At 42.2% G+C, this 23870-nt stretch overlaps 2 protein-coding genes across 5 annotated transcripts; one reads left to right on the forward strand and one right to left on the reverse strand.

The window, feature by feature from the left end:
* The first annotated feature begins 1532 nt into the window (after nt 1-1532).
* Nucleotides 1533-17781, forward strand: cars1 (cysteinyl-tRNA synthetase 1). 4 transcript variants are annotated; one of them, XM_067248628.1, is made up of 23 exons: nt 1554-1594; nt 3467-3751; nt 5025-5116; nt 5306-5394; nt 5629-5725; nt 7307-7405; nt 7706-7849; nt 8215-8355; nt 8455-8543; nt 8967-9088; nt 9350-9462; nt 9630-9758; nt 10107-10236; nt 10376-10479; nt 12224-12321; nt 14273-14462; nt 14589-14657; nt 14747-14828; nt 15955-16035; nt 16204-16271; nt 16492-16551; nt 16893-16976; nt 17191-17781. In XM_067248628.1, the coding sequence occupies exons 1-23, from the start codon at nt 1573-1575 to the stop codon at nt 17317-17319; spliced, it is 2517 nt and encodes an 838-aa protein (XP_067104729.1). In that variant the 5' UTR covers nt 1554-1572; the 3' UTR covers nt 17320-17781. The 4 variants fall into 4 exon arrangements, with proteins under 4 accessions (XP_067104732.1, XP_067104729.1, XP_067104731.1 ...); XM_067248629.1 differs by lacking the exon at nt 1554-1594 and adding an exon at nt 2701-2745; XM_067248631.1 differs by lacking the exon at nt 3467-3751 and having other exon boundaries at nt 1533-1594.
* On the reverse strand, nt 17768-23593 carry slc22a18 (solute carrier family 22 member 18). Its single transcript, XM_067248632.1, has 11 exons — nt 23477-23593; nt 23208-23385; nt 22782-22879; nt 22034-22179; nt 21486-21618; nt 20834-20946; nt 20524-20634; nt 19933-20033; nt 19576-19677; nt 18919-19039; nt 17768-18465 (listed from the first exon to the last, which is right to left on the reverse strand). Exons 2-11 carry the CDS (start codon nt 23343-23345, stop codon nt 18278-18280), a joined length of 1251 nt encoding a protein of 416 aa, XP_067104733.1. The 5' UTR covers nt 23346-23385; nt 23477-23593; the 3' UTR covers nt 17768-18277.
* Nucleotides 23594-23870: the final 277 nt, after the last annotated feature.

Raw genomic sequence — 23870 nt, forward strand, 5'->3', positions numbered from 1 at the left:
TGAGGGAGAGCTCGTCATCCATGGTCACCCCGAGGTTCCTGGCAGAGGATGTAGGGGTCACCGTCGCCGATCCCAGGGTGATTGAGAAATCGTGGGAGATGGAGGGTTTGGCCGGGATGATGAGGAGTTCTGTTTTGGTGAGGTTCAGCTGGAGTTGGTGCTCGGTCATCCAGGCGGAGATGTCTCTGAGGCAGGCCTCGATCCAAGGACGGAGCCCTGTGGGACACCAGTGGAGAGCTGGCGGGGGCCTGACAATTTGCCTCCCTAGGAGACCTGGTAGGATCTTCCCACAGGTAGGATGCGATCCACTGAAGTGCAGTGCCAGTGATGCCCATCTCAGAAAGTCTGGCGAGCAGAATTTGATGGTTAACTGTATCAAATGCTGCAGAAAGGTCCAGCAGAATGATGATGGATGACCTTGAAGCCGCTCTGGCAGACTGGGGAGCCGTGGTGACTGACAGGAGGGCAGTTTCTGTGGAGTGGCCAGTCTTGAAACCCGATTGGTTGGGGTCAAGCAGATTGTTCTGAGAGAGGAAGTTTGACTGTTGGTTAGATACAGCGCATTCGATTGTTTTAGAAAAGAAGGGTAGTAGTGATACCGGTCTGTAGTTCTGGAGGACGGCTGGGTTAAGGGAGGGTTTTTTGAGTAGAGGGGTAACTCTGGCCTGTTTGAAGGCATAGGGGAAAGTGCCGGAAGTAAGAGAAGAGTTAAGGACATGGAGAAGAAAAGTTATGATGGAGGGAGGGATTCTTACTGGTTGGTTGGTGATCAAATACTTATGTCATGCCATAAAATGCAAATAAATGACATACAATGTGATTTTCTGGATTTTTGTTTTAGATTCCGTCACTCACAGTTGAAGAGTACCTATGATAAAAATTACAGACTTGTTCATGCTTTGTAAGTGGGAAAACCTGCAAAATCGGCAGTGTATCAAATACTTGTTCTCCCCACTGTATTTATATATATACAGTATATATATATATAAAAAAACATAATTTACTGTATAGGTTATTACTTAAAGGTGCTGTATGCGATTTTGTGAAAAAATTGAAGGGTAAGAAACAGCATCCCCACCCACCGCCACATTGGTAAAGGTCTAAAGATGGTGATCCCTCTCACCATCTTTAATCTGACTCACATATAGAAAAGGCACAATAGCTTGGTCAGATATTCTCACTAATTGGTCCAGTATGGAAGCAAATCAGTGACATAATGTAAAATATTTCATGCATTGAATACTTAATATTGAAATTTAAACACCACCGAATTTGTTGGTTTTAAATTCACCTGTTTAAAATTTAAATATGAATTTATTTCAATGTTATTTTTTCTTTATGTGATCCCAAAATTCAAGTTTCGGAAATTCAGGTTGCTCCAGAAACACACGTTTTCCCGCCGAATTCACAGACGTTATGCACGTTTCAGGCCATGCTCTTATTTTGAAGGCGAAATCGCAAAACCGGAAATGCTTTTGAGGGCTATAGAGGCCAGTTTGACAGTACTTTTATAGCTGCCTTTTCCGGACACGTTATAGTTGCATCAGACAGAAACGACAGACAGCGACTGTCATGGCAAGCACAGAAGAACAAGGTAATTTGCACGGTAACATCGACAGTTGTTTTGGCATAGATTCTGAATGTTGATTTTTTTTTTTATAAGTCCATAAATAACTAGGATTTTATAACCGAGCATCATCAATGCACCTCTCTTGTGTGGGTTAACCTAACACACGTGCCGAAACGAAAGCAGCTAGCTCAACAGCTAGTAAATCTAGTCAGAATAATTACAATCGAGTCATATTATGTATGCTAATGTCTTCACACGCCCGTGTGTAGTTTACAAATAAGTAAATAGATAGCTGTAGCAGCTGCTTTAAACCTACATAGGTTATCTGTGGATTGATGATGTGAGGAAATAAAAGGAGAGTGACAGGAAGACAGAAGTGATACTGTTGAGATGACGAAAACACATTTGCTACTGAATACTCAGACTAGAGACGACCAGACCCAAGATCTCCGTGTAGGAGCAGGCTTAGCTATGAAAAGGAATTTAGCTCAACAGTAAATAACATGAATAATTGCAGCATAGTGGCATCTGGAATCAAATATTGGGCTTAAATGAATAACATACAAATGTATTTGAGGGCATACAAGCAAACCTCGAACTGTAGAGTTAAGGTACTCGAATGTAATGGAAAATATCACTTATTAGCAATATTTGTAAAAAGCTAAAGAAATTCATGTGATGTCCCGGAAACCTTACATTAATTTTCCACCTCTGCAACCCTACAAATACCTAGCTAGCCTTTGACTTTCTTGTAAAGTAGTTAATTGATCAACATTTACGATAATCATTCAAACTGATCGAATTACCTAATTGCAAGTGGGTTATTGGTAAACACTATTGAAGGATTTGTGGCATTTAGGGTATAAGGCTGAGTGAAAATGCCCATCTTTCATAGATTTATGTAATCCCCATTAATATGGAGATTATTTTATTACCTTAAAGTTCTGGGGGCTTGGGACTTCTGTAATAACCAGATGTACCAACATGTGTGTGCCACTTTCCATCTCAGCCTTTTAGGCTTCACAAAAAATCATTGCCTATTTGTGTTACAATTGTGCAATTGTTGAGGTTTCTTGTTGACCACTGATTTAGAATTTAACAACTTTATTTCCAAATGTACTTTTAGGTATAACAATGACTTGAGACATGGTCTTTTATGTCCCATCATGAGTCAGGTGAGACCTGCTGCGTCTGCTGGCACCAATTAACCAGTACTTGGTTTCAAACAGCAGAGTAGCATGGAAGTGAAACCCCACTAGGATACTAGCCCTCTGAGCGCCGTGTTGGTCTACCTTCATCTGGGCATCAGATTGTGTTCTTCTATTACTGTGAGGGCTGACTGCAGAACTTGATGCGGTATCATTCCAAAACGCTAGGGTATGCTGCCTGATCATTGGTGGAGCAAAACTAAACAGTTTATGCTTCTACCTCGCAACATTTTATTGTATTTTTACAGCGTCAGTCTTATCCTTTAGTAAACTGCCTCTAGCCCTACTGCCTCTGGCCTCTTGCCCAACTGCAGAAATGTCACATTCTGGGAAATATGGCTTTTAAAGTAATTGTCATTCCAATGCCTCTTGTGATCAATTGTAGGCTTAGCCATTGAAGGTTTGAATCACCAACCTTCTTTGTGTAGGACTGGTTCAGATTTACACTGGAAAATTGCATAGGCATAACTTATGCAATTTTTATACATAGCATTTAACTAAATTGCATTAAAAGAAAAAATGCTGCAAATAAAGTACGCTTTTCTTCATCTGGAAACTTCTACAAAATCCACTTCCCTACAGGCATTTTCTATTATATTTTTCTTGCACGCTCATCCAGCGAGTTATTGTTGTAAAAGTGTAGTGGACTAGTAATTGAATGTGCATGTTTGCCCTCTTGTCTCTGCAGCCTTTGACTTTGGTGTCTTGCTGCTTGAGAGAGAAGAGGGCAGCCTGGAAGCCCTGAATGCGTACCTGAGCTCCCGAAGCTACCTGTCCGGGTTCAGGCCATCTCAGGCCGACCACGAGGCCTTCTGGGCTCTCTGCAGGGCCCCGGCTGCAGAACACACGCACGCCCTGCGCTGGTACAGACACATAGCAGCCCTGCTGGGGGGCCCCCAGACCAGCCCCCAGACCAGCCCCCAGACTGGCCCCCAGACCAGCCCCCAGACTGGCCCCTGCCCAGAGAGCAGTTGTGAGTAGACATCTAGAGGTCAGGGATTCTCAACGTTAGTGCAGACCCACTGGAACCATACCTGTCCATGATTGCTAGGATTCCCAGGTCAATTTTTATTGAAAATGACAGATTGACAATACCATAACCTTTAATTGACAATACCACATTGAATGTTGATTTGCATAGACTATTCTCACATGGAAAAATGCCCGTTAGTGTAGGTATTAAAAATGTGATACTGACGTGAAACATGTTCATTTCACTACAAGGGTGAGAGAACTCCTGTTTCCGGTTGAACCTCCAGTAAGGATCCCTCTCATCATTGTTCTTTCCATCTCTCCCTCAATATTGGCTTCTCTCCCCCTCCCTGAAAAACCACCCCACTGCTTGATGTTCACCACTAGGCTAACGGTAGAGATGTGACTGGTAACTGGTTTCTCCAGACATGTTTGGCATTCACAAGTTCAGTCTTTGTTTCTCACAATCTGAGTCCCTTTACCAAACTCCCAAGCGGGCTTTTACTGAGAAGGACTTCCATCTGTCTACTGGGATGCCTGATTGGTGCTAACCAACCCTGGCTCCTAACCACGAAGCCTGGTGCTGTAGTTACATTACATTTAGTCATTTAGCAGACGCTCTTATCCAGAGCGACATACAGTAAGTACAGGGACATCCCCCCGAGTCAAGTAGGGTGAAGTGCCTTGCCCAAGGACACAACATCATTTTTTTCACAGCGGGGAATCGAACCGGCAACCTTCTGTTTACTTGCCCGATTCCCTAACCGCTCAGCCACCTGACTAGTTCTTCTGGAATGTTCTGCCACCTCGTTGGAGATCGTTCAGAGGCCCGTAGGTCTTTTTTTTTCATACAAATAAGGCAATTGATTTGCGAAATGTTATAAATGTCAAATTAATACAAACACACGTAATTCACATTCAGTTGATTTCCGGCCTAGGCTATAGAACCGGCCCGACACTGGTTGGGAAGAGATCTTGGCCAGCCGATCACGGTCTGATCTCGGCAAATGGCCCAGTGTTTCGTTTTTTTCGGCTCTTTGTCTTTGGAAAGAATATGGCTATTTTGGGAATTCTTATTGCTATTTTGACAAGCATATTAACCCTAACCCTATCCTGTTTAAAACTGCTCAGGCTACGTAAAACACATCTGAGGTGGCATGAAAATATAAAATGAGGAGCATTAGCTTCCTGACTGCTGCAGCAGGAAGATGGACCTGATAGTGTTTTTTTAAATAGACAAGAAATGATCCTGTCATTTTGTTTTGTTTTTTCAGGTAAAGCAAAACGAGAACAGCCTTCCTGGTCGGCACCAGTTGGAACAAATGTTGCAGAACTGCGACTGTACAATAGTCTAACACGCACAAAGGTGAGGTTTACCGCGGTGTGTGTGTGGTCTTGTTTAACTACACTTGTTGGGACCAATGTTCAATGGAGATGTACAGTCAGTGTAGTTGACCATGGCGGCTGTAGGGGGCTGTAATCTCTGCACACTGAGAGAGAGGCTGTTAAGATGTGGTGTTTCACATGCATGAAGAAGGATGTGTTCTTTCTGCAGGAGCTGTTTGTTCCGCAGAATGGGAAGCAGGTGCTGTGGTATTCATGCGGGCCGACCGTCTACGATGCCTCACACATGGGACATGCCAGGTATTCACTCAGCATTATTACACTACGTAAAGCCAGGCAGAATTGCTAGGTCAGGAAAAACATTTACCATAGGTCATTAATACTTTATTTATGTAACTGTTGTGAGATTCCGGAACCTGTAGATAGACCTGTAGGAAACCTCAATAGCTGGTGGCAGTTTAGAACCTTTCAGTGATTTAGTTTTACTGTTGGAACAAATATACACGTTTATTTAATCTTAACCTTCATTTTCAGATCTTACATTTCCTTCGATATCCTCAGAAGAATACTGATGAATTACTTCAAGTATGACGTCCACTACTGCATGAATATCACAGACATTGATGATAAAGTAAGACTACCATTTGATCACTTTGTGCAAATTTAGCAACCCCAATTCCATTAGTCAGGACGTGTCAAATAACAAATAAAAACAGAATACAATGATTTGCCAATCCCATAAACCCATATGTTATTCACAATAGAACATAGAAAACATATCTAATGTTTAAACTGATGAAATGTACAATGTTAAGGAAATAATAGGGTAATTTAGAAATTGAGGGCAGCAACATGTTTCAAAAAGGTTGGGACAAGGCCATGTTTACCACTGTGTAGCATCCCCTCTTCTTTTAACAACAGTCTGTATCTGGGAACTGAGGAGACCAGGGGGGTGTTCCATCAACGTTGATTAAGGAAAAGCAAGACTTATTTCGACAAGTCTCACTTACTTCAGCAAGAGTTCCGTTCCATTAAAAAGGCTTATTCTAGTTCTAGCTACGTAACCAAGGTATTATTATTATCACCAGTTTTCCAGTTAATCTTGAAACAGAAAGAATCAAGGAGACTTTTTATTCAATTGTATAAAGTATTTTCATTGTTTAAAGTAGCCTAAATGTTGACAAGCCTCTATATTACTTCATCCTCCTTCTGGCTTCCCCAATGTTATAGGTGCAATATACTGTCCCCATGTGCGTATCCAGGCCCACTGGAAGACTCAGGGGGTGGATGCCTGGTGCCCCCAGGGTTAAAAAAGCATTTCTAAAATGCCCTCTAGAGTGGCAAAAATGAGACCAAGTGCCCTACTGTCTGCCATTCACATTTTGAAATATGCTTGAGTGCCCAGGATGCCCCACGCAATAAATGACAGTGTACCCTCTATAACTTTAAAAACATATCTTAATGAGTTCCTTTAGGCCGTGTTCACACTTGACTTATTATTTCAGAAAAAATCACTGCCTTCAGCGCCTTTTTACATGCAACCCTATGGGAAAAGGAAAAAGGCGACTTTTAAAAACTTCTTAAAAAGCACAGCGCCCGACGCCTTTTTTGCTGAGCAATTTTAAATTACTATTCTGCCAGGCAAAGTGTGCTACAGTTTGGGTCACCTTCTAATCTGAAAGTCTGTGCTGGATCTGTGCAATAATACTTATTTCCTGTTGAGAATATTGGCCATAGGCTACTGTCACAACAGTTTCAGCAATTTACACTGATGAAAATAACACCACTCTGCTGGTTTACGCTTTGCTTTTTGTGACATAACTGTTCTTTTCGACGATCGCCTGATCTGGGCTGCACAGTCTAAGCTTATTGAGGTCTAGCTTGAATTAGCTTTGCCTGTTAGTGGAACGGAACGTTAGTGGAACGGCTTGAGGCTTAAGTCTAAATTGATGTTTACCCAAGTGAGACTTATTCGTGTTAGCGCGACTTGCGTTAGCGACGTTGATGGAACACCCCCCAGTTGTGGGAGAGGAATGTTGTGCCTTTTGTTTCTATTGTGAATGACATACGAGTTTTTGAGATCAATCAAATCATTGCATTCTGTTTTATATTTACATTTTACATAGTGTCCCAACTTATTTGGAATTGGGGTTGTATAAATTGATTAATTGAGTAGATTGCCAATCATAATTTTTGTAATCTTATTTTCTAGATAATAAAGCGTGCCAGACAGAACTACTTGTTTGAGCAGTACAAGGAGAAGAACCCACAGCCTGCGCAGATACTGCAGGATGTTCTGGACGCCAGAGTGGTAAGACATTTACCATTTCTAGTTGGGTACAGCAACTGGTTCTGATTAAATAAACAACAAACGTAAAAAGGCTGTGTTGTCCCCCAACATCTTAGGACAAAATGCACAATTTTTCAAATTTGGGGGTGGAAATAAAAATAAGTAAACACTGACATCTCTAGGCACTCTTTAGGACTCCTGTAAACAAGCAACATTTATGTTCCTAATTTCAGTCTGGCCTCTAGTTTACCTCCAGGTCTGGTTGATGGGTGTATGTCTTCGCAGGTACAAAACCCTCATGTGTGAACTTGTGTTTCCAAGCCCTTCCAGGCCAAACTGGCCGAGACCACAGACCCAGATAAGAAGCGAATGCTGGAGACCCTGGACTCGGGCGTAGCTGCAGCGCTGGTACCCCTGCAGAGGGCGCTGGAGCATCAACAGGCAGATGTACAGGGCAGGGCACAGGTGAGACCTTCAGCCCACATCCACCTCTGTGTTGAGTTTGAGTACGTTAGTTAGGCTGGTCTTGTACCTACGTTGCGCTATGTGCTGTATGCTCTAAAGCTTGAGTGAAATGACCAAGGTATGAAATAGTGCTGCTGTGGTCAAATCTACCCTAACCCATGAATCATTTTTCAAAAACACTGACCAAATAGAAGTATGTCGTTGGTAGAGACGTATCCCAAAATGCAATTCTATGCAGACGCTCTGCATAGAATGCTAAATGTAATTCTCAGGAAAGGCCAATCTTACGCATGTAGTTTGGAAGCGTGCCTTACGAGGTTTTGCTAAACCAGCCCAATCAGTAGTTATTTTCTGATTTTGTTTAGGTGTTGTTGGAAGAAGCCAAAGACCTGCTTTCTGATTGGTTGGATAACCAGTTTGGCAGTCAGGTTACAGAGAACTCCATATTCTCTCTTCTCCCGAGTTACTGGGAAGGAGAGTACCACAAGGACATGGACGCCTTGAATGTATGTCACACCTCCACGTCCTCATTCTGCTGTTCCATTGAAATCAGACCAGATGCATGATCTGGCCATCGGCTAATGCCAGTGTTGTCTGTCGTGCAGGTGTTGCCCCCGGACGTGCTGACTAGAGTCAGCGAGTACGTTCCAGAGATTGTGGAGTTTGTGAAGAAAATAGTCAGCAATGGCTATGGGTAAGACATAGCTTCTCTAATTCCCCTCACAGGATTCAGTAATCTGTACGCTAATCACTGTCAATACTGTTGTTCAAATAAAAAAAATAAACACTCGAAGGACGTAATATTTAACAATTTCGTAAAATTCGTAATTGACTTCTTGACGTCTTAGTGTTCCCCTACTCTTTATCTGGCACTCAGCAGATGCTACAAACATTTTGCATTTTCAACCACTTTATTGTAGCTTTGGTTGTCCTTAAACATTATTGGTGAGGAAGTGTTAAGATGTCTTAATAAAATCAAACAATATTTAGTAAGTATATCATACTTTAAATACTAATTTAAAGATCAAAACTACTTTATTCAGCTCCAACCTTACCTACAGCTCTGAGAATTGCTAAAGGTGTTCGACATTACGTCAAATTCTATCATTTGCATCAGGTACGCATCGAATGGTTCTGTTTATTTTGACACGGCCAAGTTTGACACCTGCCCGCATCATTCCTACGCCAAGCTTGTTCCTGAAGCGGTTGGTGATCAGAAGGCACTGCAGGAAGGAGAAGGTACGTTGGTGGATTTGAAGGAGAACATTACATTTAGCATATTCATAATATCAACACTTTTATCCAAAGTGACTTACAAATAATGCAGATAAAAAGGACAGTAGCAAATAAAGGATCCGATGTTTTCTGATATTGATATGTTGTGTGTGATCCAGCAGACTGATGGGGATGGGGTTAGGGGGAGAGAGATCTCTCTTAATGTACCTTAACCCCCTCCACCCCTGTTTGGGGTATTGTTTTTATTTCTATCCTGTCCCTTAGGAGACCTGAGCATCTCTGCAGATCGGCTAAGCGAGAAGAAATCCCAGAACGACTTTGCCCTGTGGAAGGCCTCCAAGCCTGGCGAGCCGTCCTGGGATTCTCCCTGGGGGAAGGTGAACCATCGCCCTCCTTTCTTTAAACATCCAGTCCAGTTTAGCCCATAACCCTGAAAATTCTCTGCAGATGGAATGAGCAACATCTCTTTGTATTCCCCCCCCCCCCCCCCCCCCCACAGATTATGGCTTCCTTATTATAAAAGTCTTGTTTTGTATTGTAACAGGGCCGTCCAGGGTGGCATATTGAGTGCTCTGCCATGGCTGGGTCCATCTTGGGAGAGTCCATGGACATCCACGGGGGGGGATTCGATCTCCGGTTCCCTCACCATGACAATGAACTGGCTCAGTCGGAGGTAAGATGGCCCTAGTGTCCATGTCTGTCAGAGGCGGGTCAGGGTTAGATGGAGCCTAGAGATCCAGTAACTGTTGCAGGTTGTGAAATCACGTCTCTGGAGATGGAGAGCAAAGTTTCAGATATTGTGAACATACATTTTTCTAAAAGGATTAATAAATTTTTTTTGGGCATATCCAGTTCTTCTAGGAGACCATATAATTGATGTGCTATATATAGTAGTAGCCTACATTTGTAATGGATTAAAGTTATCCCGAATTAACCACAGCTTATTATAATTTACGTGCTGACGCACCAATAAGAAGGCCACCGGAAGATGGGCTGTTTATTTGAATCTATCGTCCAACAGGCTTACTTTGAGAATGATCACTGGGTTCGCTACTTCCTGCACACTGGTCACCTGACGATTGCAGGATGCAAAATGTCAAAGTCTCTGAAGAACTTTATCACCATTAAAGATGCCTTGGCCAAGAATACCGGTAATCTCCATGGATATGAACGCACACACACATTAACACACATACACAGGTGTGGGACAGGATATTTAGTAATAACCAGTTTATCTTTTCAAGTTTGACTAAAACTAAATGGTTTGTACTAACAGCAGTGTGTGCTTAGCTCGGCAGTTGCGTTTGGCCTTCCTCATGCACTCCTGGAAGGACACCCTGGATTACTCTGCCAACACCATGGAGGCTGCCATCCAGTACGAGAGGTTCATGAACGTACGTGATGCAACATGTCTGACAGCCAGCCCACCCTTTACTCAGCATTACAAAGTTGCAATAAACTTAAATGAAGTACAATACCTACATCTCTGGAAAACATTGAGAGACCACTGCACCTTTTTCTTTCAATAAAAAAATAGTTGAGAAGAAGTGAGGAACGCAACCGTTCCTCACTTAAAATTGTCCTTCTCAACTTAAAAAATAAATAAATAAAAGATGCAGTGGTCTCTCAATTTTTTCTTGAGCTGTACTAGATTTTTACTAAAATAACTTGAGAGATAGAGATAAATATTTCAATGGCTGTACAGAATCAGAATCAGAAAGGGATTTATTCGCCATGAAAGTTTGCACAGACAAGGAATTTGCTTTGGCAGGAAGGTGCATACAATAAACATATACCTAAAATTTAAATATGTGGACTAACTATACTAAGGGTACATAAACTAGCAGTACTAAGTGGGATAAATATAAGTTGCCGTAAATTACAATATAAAAATACAAAAATACAAATATTACAAAAAATACAAATGTACAAGATACCATGTTGTGGTGCAGTGCAAAAGCAGTGTGTTTTAAGCAATAAGTCATTTGAGTCAGTGTGGTCCCTTGGCCTTGTTGAAGAGGCCAACAGCGGAAGGGAAGAAACTGTTTTTGTGGCGTGAGGTATTGGTCCTGATGGACCGCAGCTTTGATACAAATATCAGGGATGTTGTTTCTGTTAGTCCCCCCGTACCTCGGTTAGGTTTAGTAAACTGGTAAAACCATCTGGGAAACTGGCACTCATTCATTGTGGATGAGTGAATTAACTGGTGAGGAAATTGTGATATAAACTAGTGGTGGGCACGCTGCGACTCTTATCGGCGATAAAAATAATATCGCCGTTAATCTATTCTCAAAGTTGGGTAGGGAGCTGGGTCTCTATTACGCAAGCTATGATGACTTTCACCTTGATATTTTAGCGCGGATGTATACCTAGCCGAATTGCACTGTAGGGGACGAGAACAAGTCTTCGAACCTGTGTGTGCCTTGTGTAGGAAATTATCACATCAAACGTGACGTGCTAACATGGATGCAGCTATGAAGCTGCCTGGTTTGCTTCAGGGAAAATTTATTTTTAAGAAGCTTCCCAATGGAAACCTCGACAAGACAAAGGTTGTTTGCACCTTGTGCTATGCAGAATTAGTTTACTGTAGGAGTTTTTCCAGTCTCAAATACCACCTAAACGCAAAGATGCCGGGCCAAGCACTGATGTAGCGCAGGGGAAGAATCGTCGTCAAACTACGATGTTTGAGTGCAACTGAGGCAAGCCCGTCAGCACAGCTCTTATGAGCCAAGCTAACTAATCTAATAAACAGTTAATAAACACAAGTACATCTTATTGAACATAATTTAATTTCATCACCAATTATCATAGTAGAAAAGTTTTCTCAAGCAGTTTGTGATGCATTTTGGAAACAGGAGATGAGCTCCTGGTCTAATGCGCCACCTGGCTTGAGAAACCCGTTCTCAAAGACTTACTTTTAGTCATTATTTGGGTAGCACACATATTTTGAATGCCTTCGGCGGAATTCAAATGAGCCATTTTAATCTAGATTAATCTAGATTAACGCCAAAATTACAGTGAGATTAATATAGCTAAAAAAAAAAATCTATGCCCACCACTAATATAAACATAATAAATGACACAATTTAAGTTTGTAGCAATTTGTTCACAATCACTTTTCCCCCCCTCTCTCCACAGGAGTTTTTTCTCACAGTTAAAGACCTCCTGCGTGCTCCTCGAGACATCACAGGGCAGTTTGAGAAGTGGGAATCAGCAGAGATGGATCTCAACCAGAGGTTGGTACCCAAGAAGTTGCCCACCCGGCTGGGTTAGGGTCAACTGGGTTAGGGTCAACTGGGTTAGGGTCAAATGGGTTAGGGTCAATTGGGTTAGGGGCACTTGGATTAGAGGCACCTGGGTTAGGGTTAGCTGGGTTAGGGGCACCTGGGTTAGGGTTAGCTGGGTTAGGGGCACCTGGATTAGAGGCACCTGGGTTAGGGTCTGTTGAAGTCTGTGTGTGCTAATATAGGATACATTTATTCTATATTGGCCCTAATACGTGATGTGTTTTTTTTTCTTCCTTCTGGAAAATTTGTGTCAAACAAGTGTTTTTATCCCCCTCCCTGCTGTGAAGCGCATTGTGTTGCCTTCTGGTATGAAATCTGCTATATAAATAAAGTTTGATTGATTTGTGTGTTTCCCTGGTTTGCTGAGTCAATTCGGAACAATAGACAGAAGTTCTGAGGCTCAGTTTAACACAAGCCTGCAGATCTGAGCTGCTCACAGGCCTCAGTCCCAGACTCATCACATGGAGGTGTGAACAGCAGAACAGGGTTAGGATATTCATAGTGATTGACAAATCAAATCTGTCAAACTCATCCCTGTGTGTGAGTATAGCTCTTTGGTTAGAGCTTTTGACTTGAGATCGTTGGAGGTTCAAATCCCCTCCAGTGTGTTGTTTTGGAAAAGGTTGCTAATTATATAACATATATATAATTATATCCATGTTTTGTATTTATTCTACATTCCTGTGGTCCTGTCTGCTGTGTAGTTTCTCCCAAAGGAAGCTCATTCCTGTGGTCCTGTCTGCTGTGTAGTTTCTCCCAAAGGAAGCTCATTCCTGTGGTCCTGTCTGCTGTGTAGTTTCTCCCACAGGAAGCTCATTCCTGTGGTCCTGTCTGCTGTGTAGTTTCTCCCACAGGAAGCTCATTCCTGTGGTCCTGTCTGCTGTGTAGTTTCTCCCACAGGAAGCTCATTCCTGTGGTCCTGTCTGCTGTGTAGTTTCTCCCAAAGGAAGCTCATTCCTGTGGTCCTGTCTGCTGTGTAGTTTCTCCCACAGGAAGCTCATTCCTGTGGTCCTGTCTGCTGTGTAGTTTCTCCCACAGGAAGCTCATTCCTGTGGTCCTGTCTGCTGTGTAGTTTCTCCCACAGGAAGCTCATTCCTGTGGTCCTGTCTGCTGTGTAGTTTCTCCCACAGGAAGCTCATTCCTGTGGTCCTGTCTGCTGTGTAGTTTCTCCCACAGGAAGCTCATTCCTGTGGTCCTGTCTGCTGTGTAGTTTCTCCCAAAGGAAGCTCATTCCTGTGGTCCTGTCTGCTGTGTAGTTTCTCCCACAGGAAGCTCATTCCTGTGGTCCTGTCTGCTGTGTAGTTTCTCCCACAGGAAGCTCATTCCTGTGGTCCTGTCTGCTGTGTAGTTTCTCCCACAGGAAGCTCATTCCTGTGGTCCTGTCTGCTGTGTAGTTTCTCCCACAGGAAGCTCATTCCTGTGGTCCTGTCTGCTGTGTAGTTTCTCCCAAAGGAAGCTCATTCCTGTGGTCCTGTCTGCTGTGTAGTTTCTCCCACAGGAAGCTCATTCCTGTGGTCCTGTCTGCTGTGTAGTTTCTCCCACAGGAAGCTCATTCCTGTGGTCCTGTCTGCTGTGTAGTTTCTCCCACAGGAAGCTCATTCCTGTGGTCCTGTCTGCTGTGTAGTTTCTCCCACAGGAAGCTCATTCCTGTGGTCCTGTCTGCTGTGTAGTTTCTCCCACAGGAAGCTCATTCCTGTGGTCCTGTCTGCTGTGTAGTTTCTCCCACAGGAAGCTCATTCCTGTGGTCCTGTCTGCTGTGTAGTTTCTCCCACAGGAAGCTCATTCCTGTGGTCCTGTCTGCTGTGTAGTTTCTCCCAAAGGAAGCTCATTCCTGTGGTCCTGTCTGCTGTGTAGTTTCTCCCACAGGAAGCTCATTCCTGTGGTCCTGTCTGCTGTGTAGTTTCTCCCACAGGAAGCTCCTTGTCCACGAAGCTCTGTGTGACAATGTGGATACGCGTGTTGCTATGGAGGAGATGCGAGCACTGGTCAGCCTTAGCAACACCTACGTCGCCAGCAAGAAGACCTCCAAGCTGCAGCCCAACCGCCTGCTCATCAAGAGTGTCGCTGTTTATCTCACTGATATGCTCAGGGTAAACCGGTGTTTATACTTCTGTAGACTCAAGCACCTGTTGTGTGTGTGTGTGTCAGAGTGTGTGTGTGGACCGAGAGATGGAGAACAGAAGGCCATTCATCTGTTGAACCCTTTTTGTTTGTAGACATTTGGAGCTATTGAAGGGACAGAGTCTATTGGATTTGCTGTTGGAAGAAAAGGCCAGTCTGTTGATGTAAGTATGGAGTTTATAACTGTTGATATTTCCCATCTCGCCCCTACTTTAAATGCTTAAGTGAAACATCGTTTTGTTTCTACATGCAGCTGGAGAGCACAGTGATGCCTTATCTGGAAGTTCTGTCACATTTCAGAGAGGGGGTTCGAAAAATTGCCAGAGAGCAGAAAGGTAATTTTTGGTTCATCTTTTATCCTCTGCTGTGTTTTTTGCATTTCCATCAGAAACGATTAACAAAAGTGACATTTTCAGGGCTATAAAATATATTTTTACACATACTGTAGTGAGTTTCATTTCTGTCACTGTTTTTGAAACCTGCCGTTGTACCTGTACTCTGTGTTTACAGTAGTATTATGGAGGATTATAAAGTCCAACTACTCTTGTTAGTAGTTGGGAGTACAAACTAGCACTGGTGCAATGTGGTGAACACAGCTGGGGGGAAAGGCTGCTATTGTCTTGCCTTTATCAATCTGTGGTTTGGGTTTGGCACTGCTCAGTGGTTAGAGCATTTGGCATCAGATCAAGAGTTGAACTGTGTATCATGGATATAAGCGTGTTCTGAGTGAACTGTGTATCATGGATATAAGCGTGTGCTGAGTGAACTGTGCCGTGGATATAAGCGTGTGCTGAGTGAACTGTGTCGTGGATATAAGCGTGTGCTGAGTGAACTGTGTCTCGTGGATATAAGCGTGTGCTGAGTGAACTGTGTCTCGTGGATATAAGCGTGTGCTGAGTGAACTGTCGTGGATATAAGCGTGTGCTGAGTGAACTGTGTCTCGTGGATATAAGCGTGTGCTGAGTGAACTGTGTCTCGTGGATATAAGCGTGTGCTGAGTGAACTGTGTCTCATGGATATAAGCGTGTGCTGAGTGAACTGTCGTGGATATAAGTGTGTGCTGAGTGAACTGTGTCGTGGATATAAGCGTGTGCTGAGTGAACTGTCGTGGATATAAGCGTGTGCTGAGTGAACTGTGCCGTGGATATAAGCGTGTGCTGAGTGAACTGTGTCTCGTGGATATAAGCGTGTGCTGAGTGAACTGTGTCTCGTGGATATAAGCGTGTGCTGAGTGAACTGTGTCTCGTGGATATAAGCGTGTGCTGAGTGAACTGTGTCTCGTGGATATAAGCGTGTGCTGAGTGAACTGTGTCTCGTGGATATAAGCGTGTGCTGAGTGAACTGTGTCTCGTGGATATAAGCGTGTGCTGAGTGAACTGTGTCTCGTGGATATAAGCGTGTGCTGAGTGAACGTGTCATGGATATAAGCGTGTGCTGAGTGAACAGTGTTGATGTCGTCAGTGAGTGAGGTGCTGCGGCTGTGCGACACCGTGCGGGACGAGACGCTTCCGGAGCTGGGAGTTCGTCTGGAGGACCATGAAGGTAATTTCATTTTGTTTCAAATCCATATTCTGAATATGTGAGCTACTGTAGACACACCTATGGAAACATAGTATACAATATATAACACAAGTTTTTGTTAAGACGTACAGCACATCCAGCATAAACTTGGCTGGTTTTGGTGTTCAGTTTTGTTGTTCTGGTGTTCAGGTCTTCCCACGGTGGTGAAGCTGGTCGACAGAGAGATGCTGCTGAAGGAGAAGGAGGACAAGAAGAGGGTGAGCAAACACCAGATACCATAACAACATGATGTGATGTAATGTTAGTAAACATGCTCTGTGGATCAATTACTTGTTTGCATTCACATGTTTTGTATCTGACTCCTACCATTCCAGTTGAAAAATAATTTTTTGGCCTTATTTATTTTACTGGTTACGAAAAATAAAAACAATAAATTTGTATCATTATGCTAATGAGGGAATTAATTCTGTATCTTAGATGGAGGAAGAGAAGAAGAGTAAGAAGGCCGAGGCAGCCAGGAAGAAGCAGGAGCAAGAGGTAAGAAGCGCTGACTCGCCAGAGTACAGCGCTGACTCGCCAGAGTACAGCGCTGACTCGCCAGATTTGTTTTCTAATTGCTTCCATCTTTAACATGAGTTAAACACATACGTTTTTTACTGCATGTTCGGGGGAGTCAGGTGGCTGAGCGGTTAGGGAAGCGGGCTAGTAATCTGAAGGTTGCCAGTTCGATTCCCCGCCCGTGCCAAATGACGTTGTGTCCTTGGGCAAGGCACTTCACCCCTGCTTGCCTCGGGGAGAATGTCCCTGTACTTACTGTAAGTCGCTCTGGATAAGAGCGTCTGCTAAATGACTAAATGTAATGTAAATGTTCAACACAGGCAGCTAAACTGGCAAAAATGAAGATTCCACCTTGTGACTTGTTTCGCTCTGAAACTGACAAGTATTCCAGCTTCGATGATGCGGTGAGACAGGCCACTGTTTTATATCTGAAAATTATAAGTGTGTAAAAATATATTGCCAAAAGTGATGTCCCCCATTTATACACCGATAGGTCTGATCTTATCTGTTTAGTCAAGAGTTTTGTTATATTTGATGTAACATGGGATGAGGCCCTTCAGTGTATGATTGCTGTTTAAAACCTACTAAAGGCCGGTACTATGCTTCTGTAATCAACAGGGTCTTCCAACGCACGACATTGAGGGCAAGGAGATCAGTAAGGGCCAAGCCAAGAAGCTGCGTAAGCTACAGGAAGCTCAAGAGAAACTGTACAACGAGTTCCTTCAGATGAACCCGGATGGAAGATAAGAGAACATGCTTCCAGGCACCTCCAGACAGCTCCAGGGTGTTCCAAGGGCCCAGTCGTACCTGCAGCAGCTGTCCTCTCCAGGGTTAGGGTGTCCAGGAGTGCAGTACATTCTGCAGTCTGCTTCACAGTTATGAATTCTCATAAAATGATGTTCCCACTTTCTTGTCGGTAAATGTCTAAATAAATATGCATTTAGCAACCGAACACTCAGTCGTAGTTAGTCCATGTTTCTAGGTAGATACCTTTTTAAAATTATGGTGGAAATACAGATAGATAAAGCCTTCAATGTTTTGTAATTAAGCTTCAGATTGTGGTATCAACTACTGATGTTTTGGTTGCTCTGGTAATTGTTGATAGAAAAATCCTGATTCATAGGATTTAAATTCCCGTTTGTATAGTTATAAATGAATGATTACATCTGTATTGAAACAATTCCATCAAATAAACTATTTATAATTGTTTATTTACTATGTTAATGTGGCTGAAGTTGTGATATTAATGTACTTTCAAGAAAATACCTCAATAATGGCACCATAAAGTTTGGTCATTTTCAGCTTCACATTTCAACATCAAATAAAGCTCTTAACGTGATATTTAACTCTTGCCCATAATATTTGACAGTGACTGTGAGGTTAGAATTCTGCAGTTAGACAAAAACTACTTGGAAAGTGCTCCATGGGAGGATCTCGGTCAGAGAGACATTTTTGAGCATTAGGTGTACTTATTGAAATTTAAATATTCAAGATGGCCTGGCCAATTTTTGGTTTATGCAGTTATCAGGTCTTAATACAAACAACTTTTCTCTTTGACTTTATCTTAACTTCAGTGCTTAAGTGAACTAAATGGCACTACATGTGTATACTATATTATTACAGACATGAAGATAAACGCATCTTATAATCAGATAGAACCTCAACAATAACTATTTACTATTATATTGTATATAACTACAGCATCTCAAGCTCTGTGATTTTTTTTACCGCTGGCAAAATCTCTTAGCAGAAACATTAACACCACAACATTTACTACAAACTGAATAAAGCCAAAAGAAGATACGCCGTAGTTGTGGTACAGGAAGCCTCCTATCGTTGGTCCGATCGTGCGCAGCAGAGACTGCACTGACGCACACAGCCCCAGCATGGTGCCTGGAGAAACACACAACAACTTATAAATATAAAAGCTTTATATTTTATCCATTTGCCAGATGCTTTTATCCAAAGAGATGTACAAATAGTTTATATAGATGTTGTATATACAGCTCTGGAAGAAATTTTGAGACTACTACACCTTCTTCCTTAAATTTAAAAATAGTTGAGAAGGACAATTTTAAGTGAGCAACAGAAAGGTAAAATTTCAGAGGCCACTGCAAATTTTACCGTTCTGTTCGTCACTCAAAATTCCGTCCGTCTCAACTTTTTTTTTTTTATGAAAGAAAAAGGACCAGTGGTCTCTAAATTCTTTCCAGAGCTGTAGATGTATAATTACAACAGGAAACCAAGGTTCAGAAGTGTACAGATCTAATGTCCTAATAGAGGATCTAATGGTATTTCAGTGGTCAGAGAAGATTCCTTCTCTTCTGAGCAGAAGCCATGTCTTACCGGTGTCGGAGGAAGGCACACTCTTTGTGAGCATGCTGTCCGTGATTACGTTGAACACACTGAGAGAGAACATCATGGGCGCGGCGATGAAGCAGAACTGGAATACGTTCATCATGTACGCCTGCCCGAGAAACATTCACATATTCAAATGTATTTATGATTCATACGTACATTCACACATTCAAATAATAAACAGGACATGTGTAGTATGTTTATAAGACAGCTGTGTAGTATTCACACAGAGGTGCAGTAATGCACCGTCCCCGCTCAGCCTGCTCCTACTCAGGTCTTCTTCAGCATTGTGCTCCGTGTCCTTAGTTACTGTTGTTGGCCAAACCCAACATCCCTACTCAAAAGATGTGTGTTGCTCACATAAACACAAAGAAAACATTGCATTTGGAAAAGTGGCACTTTTGTTACATCATTGTGTCACAAAGTCAAGCGAATTTGTTATTTTCAGTCTCTAAATTGATCTAGTTTGCCCCCCTCCCCCATCATTGGAGTTACAATGCCCCCTCAGTTAACTAGATCTATTTTCATAGGGAGTGACTGGGTTAGGGTTAGACTAGTAGCTAGGGACTGGGTTAGGGTTAGACTAGTAGCTAGGGACTGGGTTAGGGTTAGACTGGGTTTAATGGTTGTTTTCTTTATCTTTACCTGAGCCAGGCCGACTAAACTTGAGATGCTGACAGAGAGAAGAAGAAGGACGTTTTCAGAATACTTTGCTGTCAGAGGGCCAATGACGACTCCTTGGATTCCCTGCAGACATTAGCAAAGAACAGGTCCATCGTGTTGCTTTACCATTACTATTTAATAATTAGTCTCTTAGCCAACAGTAACACCTTACATATTGATGGAAAAATACTTCGTAATTCATTTTAAAATATGTTCATAACAGAATATCTGCAATGATGGTCTTAATACTTTGTCACTGTACATCGATTAACCTTGAGAGGCATTTGTAGTCAGTGGCTTCATCAAGTGTACTTTGATACAAACACCAAACGTTCCTACCATCTGCATCAGCCCAAAGTAGGCCATCAGATACCCATTCTGCTCTGGCTGCAGCTGGAAGAAGTTGATTGCAATTACGGAAAACATGACCTGAAAAATACCTGAAAAAGATCATGCAAACAACTATTTTATTTGATCTAACCTTTATGTAACAATGAAGGGCTCATTGAGATATTAAACCTATTTTTCAAGAGTGTCCTGGCCAAGATGGGCAGCACCAACTTAGTACATATTACAACAACAGATCACATATTACAACAACACAACATGAAACAGACCACATATTACAACAACACAACATAAAACAGATCACATATTACAACAACACAACATGACAATAGATCCCAGATCAGGGCATCCAGGGTTGGATCTCCCCTTCAGGAACAAATTCAGATTTCCAAACTCTTGGAATTTAATTAAATACCTGAAAAATATCATGAGCAACATTGTGTCCAGCTGAACATAACGTGGTTTCACATCAACTTGTGTGAACACTGGGGACAACGCTGACTGCATCCAGACCAAACACAACATGTCAAGATGCACCTCATCAAGGATTATTATATATATATGTTTACATGTAACACTTACCTGCTGGCAAACCTGAGATTATCTTTATTGTGAATGTTTTAGTCACACTGGGAAACCTCATCAGTCTAGTTATCTCACTCAAATTAAAGATGTTTTTTTCACGAAGTTTTCCTAAAGAAAATGGGCACAAGCACACACAACAGGGTCCTTCAGGGTAAGAAGGAACTTCTTGTTGTGCTGTTGTTAGATACCTCAAAAGTTGACCAACACTTTACAGGAATGATTAACTGTGAAGTATAAACAGTGTTGAATGATTAACTGTGAAGACTAAACAGTGTTGAACGGGAAATACAAAGTTTCAAACTCTTACCATCTGTTTTGGCACCTTGAGCTTGTGGTTTTGTGTTTTTTGGGATAAACTTCCAAACTAAGACTAAGCTGATGAAACTCCCAGAAGCAGCAACGCAGGCGGTGAAGGTTTCCCTGCAGATCACGGAGGAGAATCAGCAGACTGATGCTGGAATCAACAGGCCTGACGACACGTTTTGCAAAGGGACATTCTCCTTTTCGCTCTTACTCATGCGTGGTGACAAGGCTTCCCTCTTACTCATTCGTGGTGACAAGGCTTCCCTCCTACTCATGCGTGGTGACAAGGCTTCCCTCTTACTCATGCGTGGTGACAAGGCTTCCCTCCTACTCATGCATGGTGACAAGGCTTCCCTCTTACTCATGCGTGGTGACAAGGCTTCCCTCCTACTCATGCGTGGTGACAAGGCTTCCCTCTTACTCATGCGTGGTGACAAGGCTTCCCTCCTACTCATGCGTGGTGACAAGGCTTCCCTCCTACTCATGCGTGGTCACAAGGCTTCACCCTTACTCATGCGTAGTAACCCACGACAGGTCTCCCCCCCCTTACACACAAACTGGAACTTGTCCTCTGCGTTTCTCCCATCCATGACTGGCCTCCTCCTAGATCATAATGACCAGGTACCTACCTGTAATGACATGTACCTAGTACCTACCCATAATGAGTGCTGAGGGAACCACCCAAAGTGGAGCCGGCAATCATGCCGATGCCAAAACATATTCCTAGTTTGGCCAGAGCATCCGCCCTGCGCTCTGGCTCCGTTAGGTCTGTTACAATCATCTGGGCCCCTGTGAGATATTATTGATTGAAAACATTTATGAAGGAACCAATACTACATGGTGTCACATGACCAAGCAGCCTCACCTTAGAAGTTAACAGTAACATTATCAAGCTGACAACCATGCATATGGATATGGTCAATGCTATTTCAAATTTCTAAACGTAGATTAACATATATGAAGAAACTATTCATATGAATAGTTATTAATTAGTGAGTAGAGAGACAAGCTATATGTAATACAGCATCCTAAACACAATACTTTTGGTTTTGACTGCATCAGATAATTTTTATAAATTGTAATGTAATCTAAAGTAATGTACAGTGGGGGGGATTTGGATGCCTTGCATCTGATCAATCTGGAGCCCAAGTTATGGTCCCTGCTATACGACACCCTATCCACAGGAAGCGTAAGTGTGCCTTACCGGGTAGGACATGCATGAAGGCAGCAGGGAGTTTGTGGATGAAGAGCATGAGAGGATTGTCAGCGATTGCTAACAACAGAAAGTAAAGGACAGATGCGGCGCAGGACAGACCCAATGCTGCCCGCGCTCCTGCCAGGTCTGCAAACCTGCCAACAACATAAACAATCAGGACCATCCAGCAACAGGTGTCCTAACACTGATGGCATGTATACTTTTAGGGTTGGAAAGTGTCCAGGTGAGTTTTCAATATCCAAATGCTGCATGTAAGTGTTTCGCAATAGTACTAATTGTACTTTTTAAGTACGATACATAATGAAGGTTTACTGAAACATCCTTTATAAAATATACACAAAACGTTTCTTTGAGTTTGCAAATGCAAACAGCTCAACCTACAGGGAATTATATAGAAATGCAATACACACACACAGTACACACACACAACACACACACTGTACACACAACTCTTAACATGCTTTACTGAAACCAACACCCTACTGCATTCAGTACTAATTATTCTGTAAAATTTTGCATTATTTGCATAAATGACAGAATAGAATAAAACGTTTTCCAAGGATCATTGTAATAAACTTACCTTGCTGTTTATTTAATTATATTTGAGAACAATCCACACTGATCGTTTCTTTTGAATAATACAAATGGTGGAGTACTTTAATGTGGACAATAGCAGAAATAGATGGAACCACACTTCATAAAAAAGGTTGTATGATAATCTATACTTTTTGCTCACCTGCCAAACAGAGGTCCCCCAAGAAGCTGAATGACACCGACCATAGTTTGCAAATAACCGAACCAGAGGGTGTCAAAGCCCAGTTTCCTGGCCAAATACTAGTCAAGAGAATGCAAGGGTTAGGCTATTTAAGGCAATCTCAAAATCAAAATAAAACACCAACACTACAGTTACAGACACACTGTGTATTTCCTCAATCATTTATTTGTTTGTTGTATTAACTTACTATTCTATTAATGGATGCATTTTATTAATATAATGCACGCTATTGGCGATTTATTTATTTATTACTATTGCAGGTTTGGTTCTCTTAAAATAGGCTACATCCATGACAACAAAATACACGGATCATGTTTAACATGTCTTGCTAAAAAGGTCAATGTAATTTCACCAACTGGGACATTTACAACGGAATAACCTACTTACAGGGGTAACAGAAAACTGTAAAAACATCCATGTAATGTCCAGCGCAGCAATGAGGTAGGTAACGTAAATTATCTTCTGCTTCGATCGTGTTGTCAACTCTGAAACGGAGGTCTGCGAACTTGGACCGACTCCTGCCATTTCCAAATTTGTTCCACTTTTTTCGGTCAATTCCAACAATCTGAACACCCAGATCGGAACAAATGACTGAAAAGTAATTTACATCTACATTAAATCTCAGTTTTACGTTCCATGGTGTAGACACTTGTTACCTTATAAATCTCTTCCAGTGACGAAAGACTAAGTGATAAAGGACAGAGATTCAAGTTAATCACGATTTTACATATTTTTTGATGGACTTTGATCTGAAAAATCGGTATCAGCAGAGGTTACGACTACGCACTACACATTTCCTGTTTTAAACCGCCAAAATAAAAGCCACTGTCGTAGCCTTGGAAGTGGGGCTCGCTATTGAAGTTTACAGGAGCTGAATGTGTTTTCGAAATGCAAAATCAGAATTCTGAAGAAGAAAAAAAATATGTCAAGTTTGGGATTTAAACGCTCTGCACGCAAACTATAGAGATACAGTTTATGTTCATGATGTAAAATGATTGAAGCCTTGGATGCAGGGGTTTTCAAAAATTCCTTCATCCAACTAAATTAAAT

Source organism: Osmerus mordax, chromosome 13, assembly GCF_038355195.1.
Source record: "Osmerus mordax isolate fOsmMor3 chromosome 13, fOsmMor3.pri, whole genome shotgun sequence".
Taxonomy (NCBI): Eukaryota; Metazoa; Chordata; class Actinopteri; order Osmeriformes; family Osmeridae; genus Osmerus; species Osmerus mordax.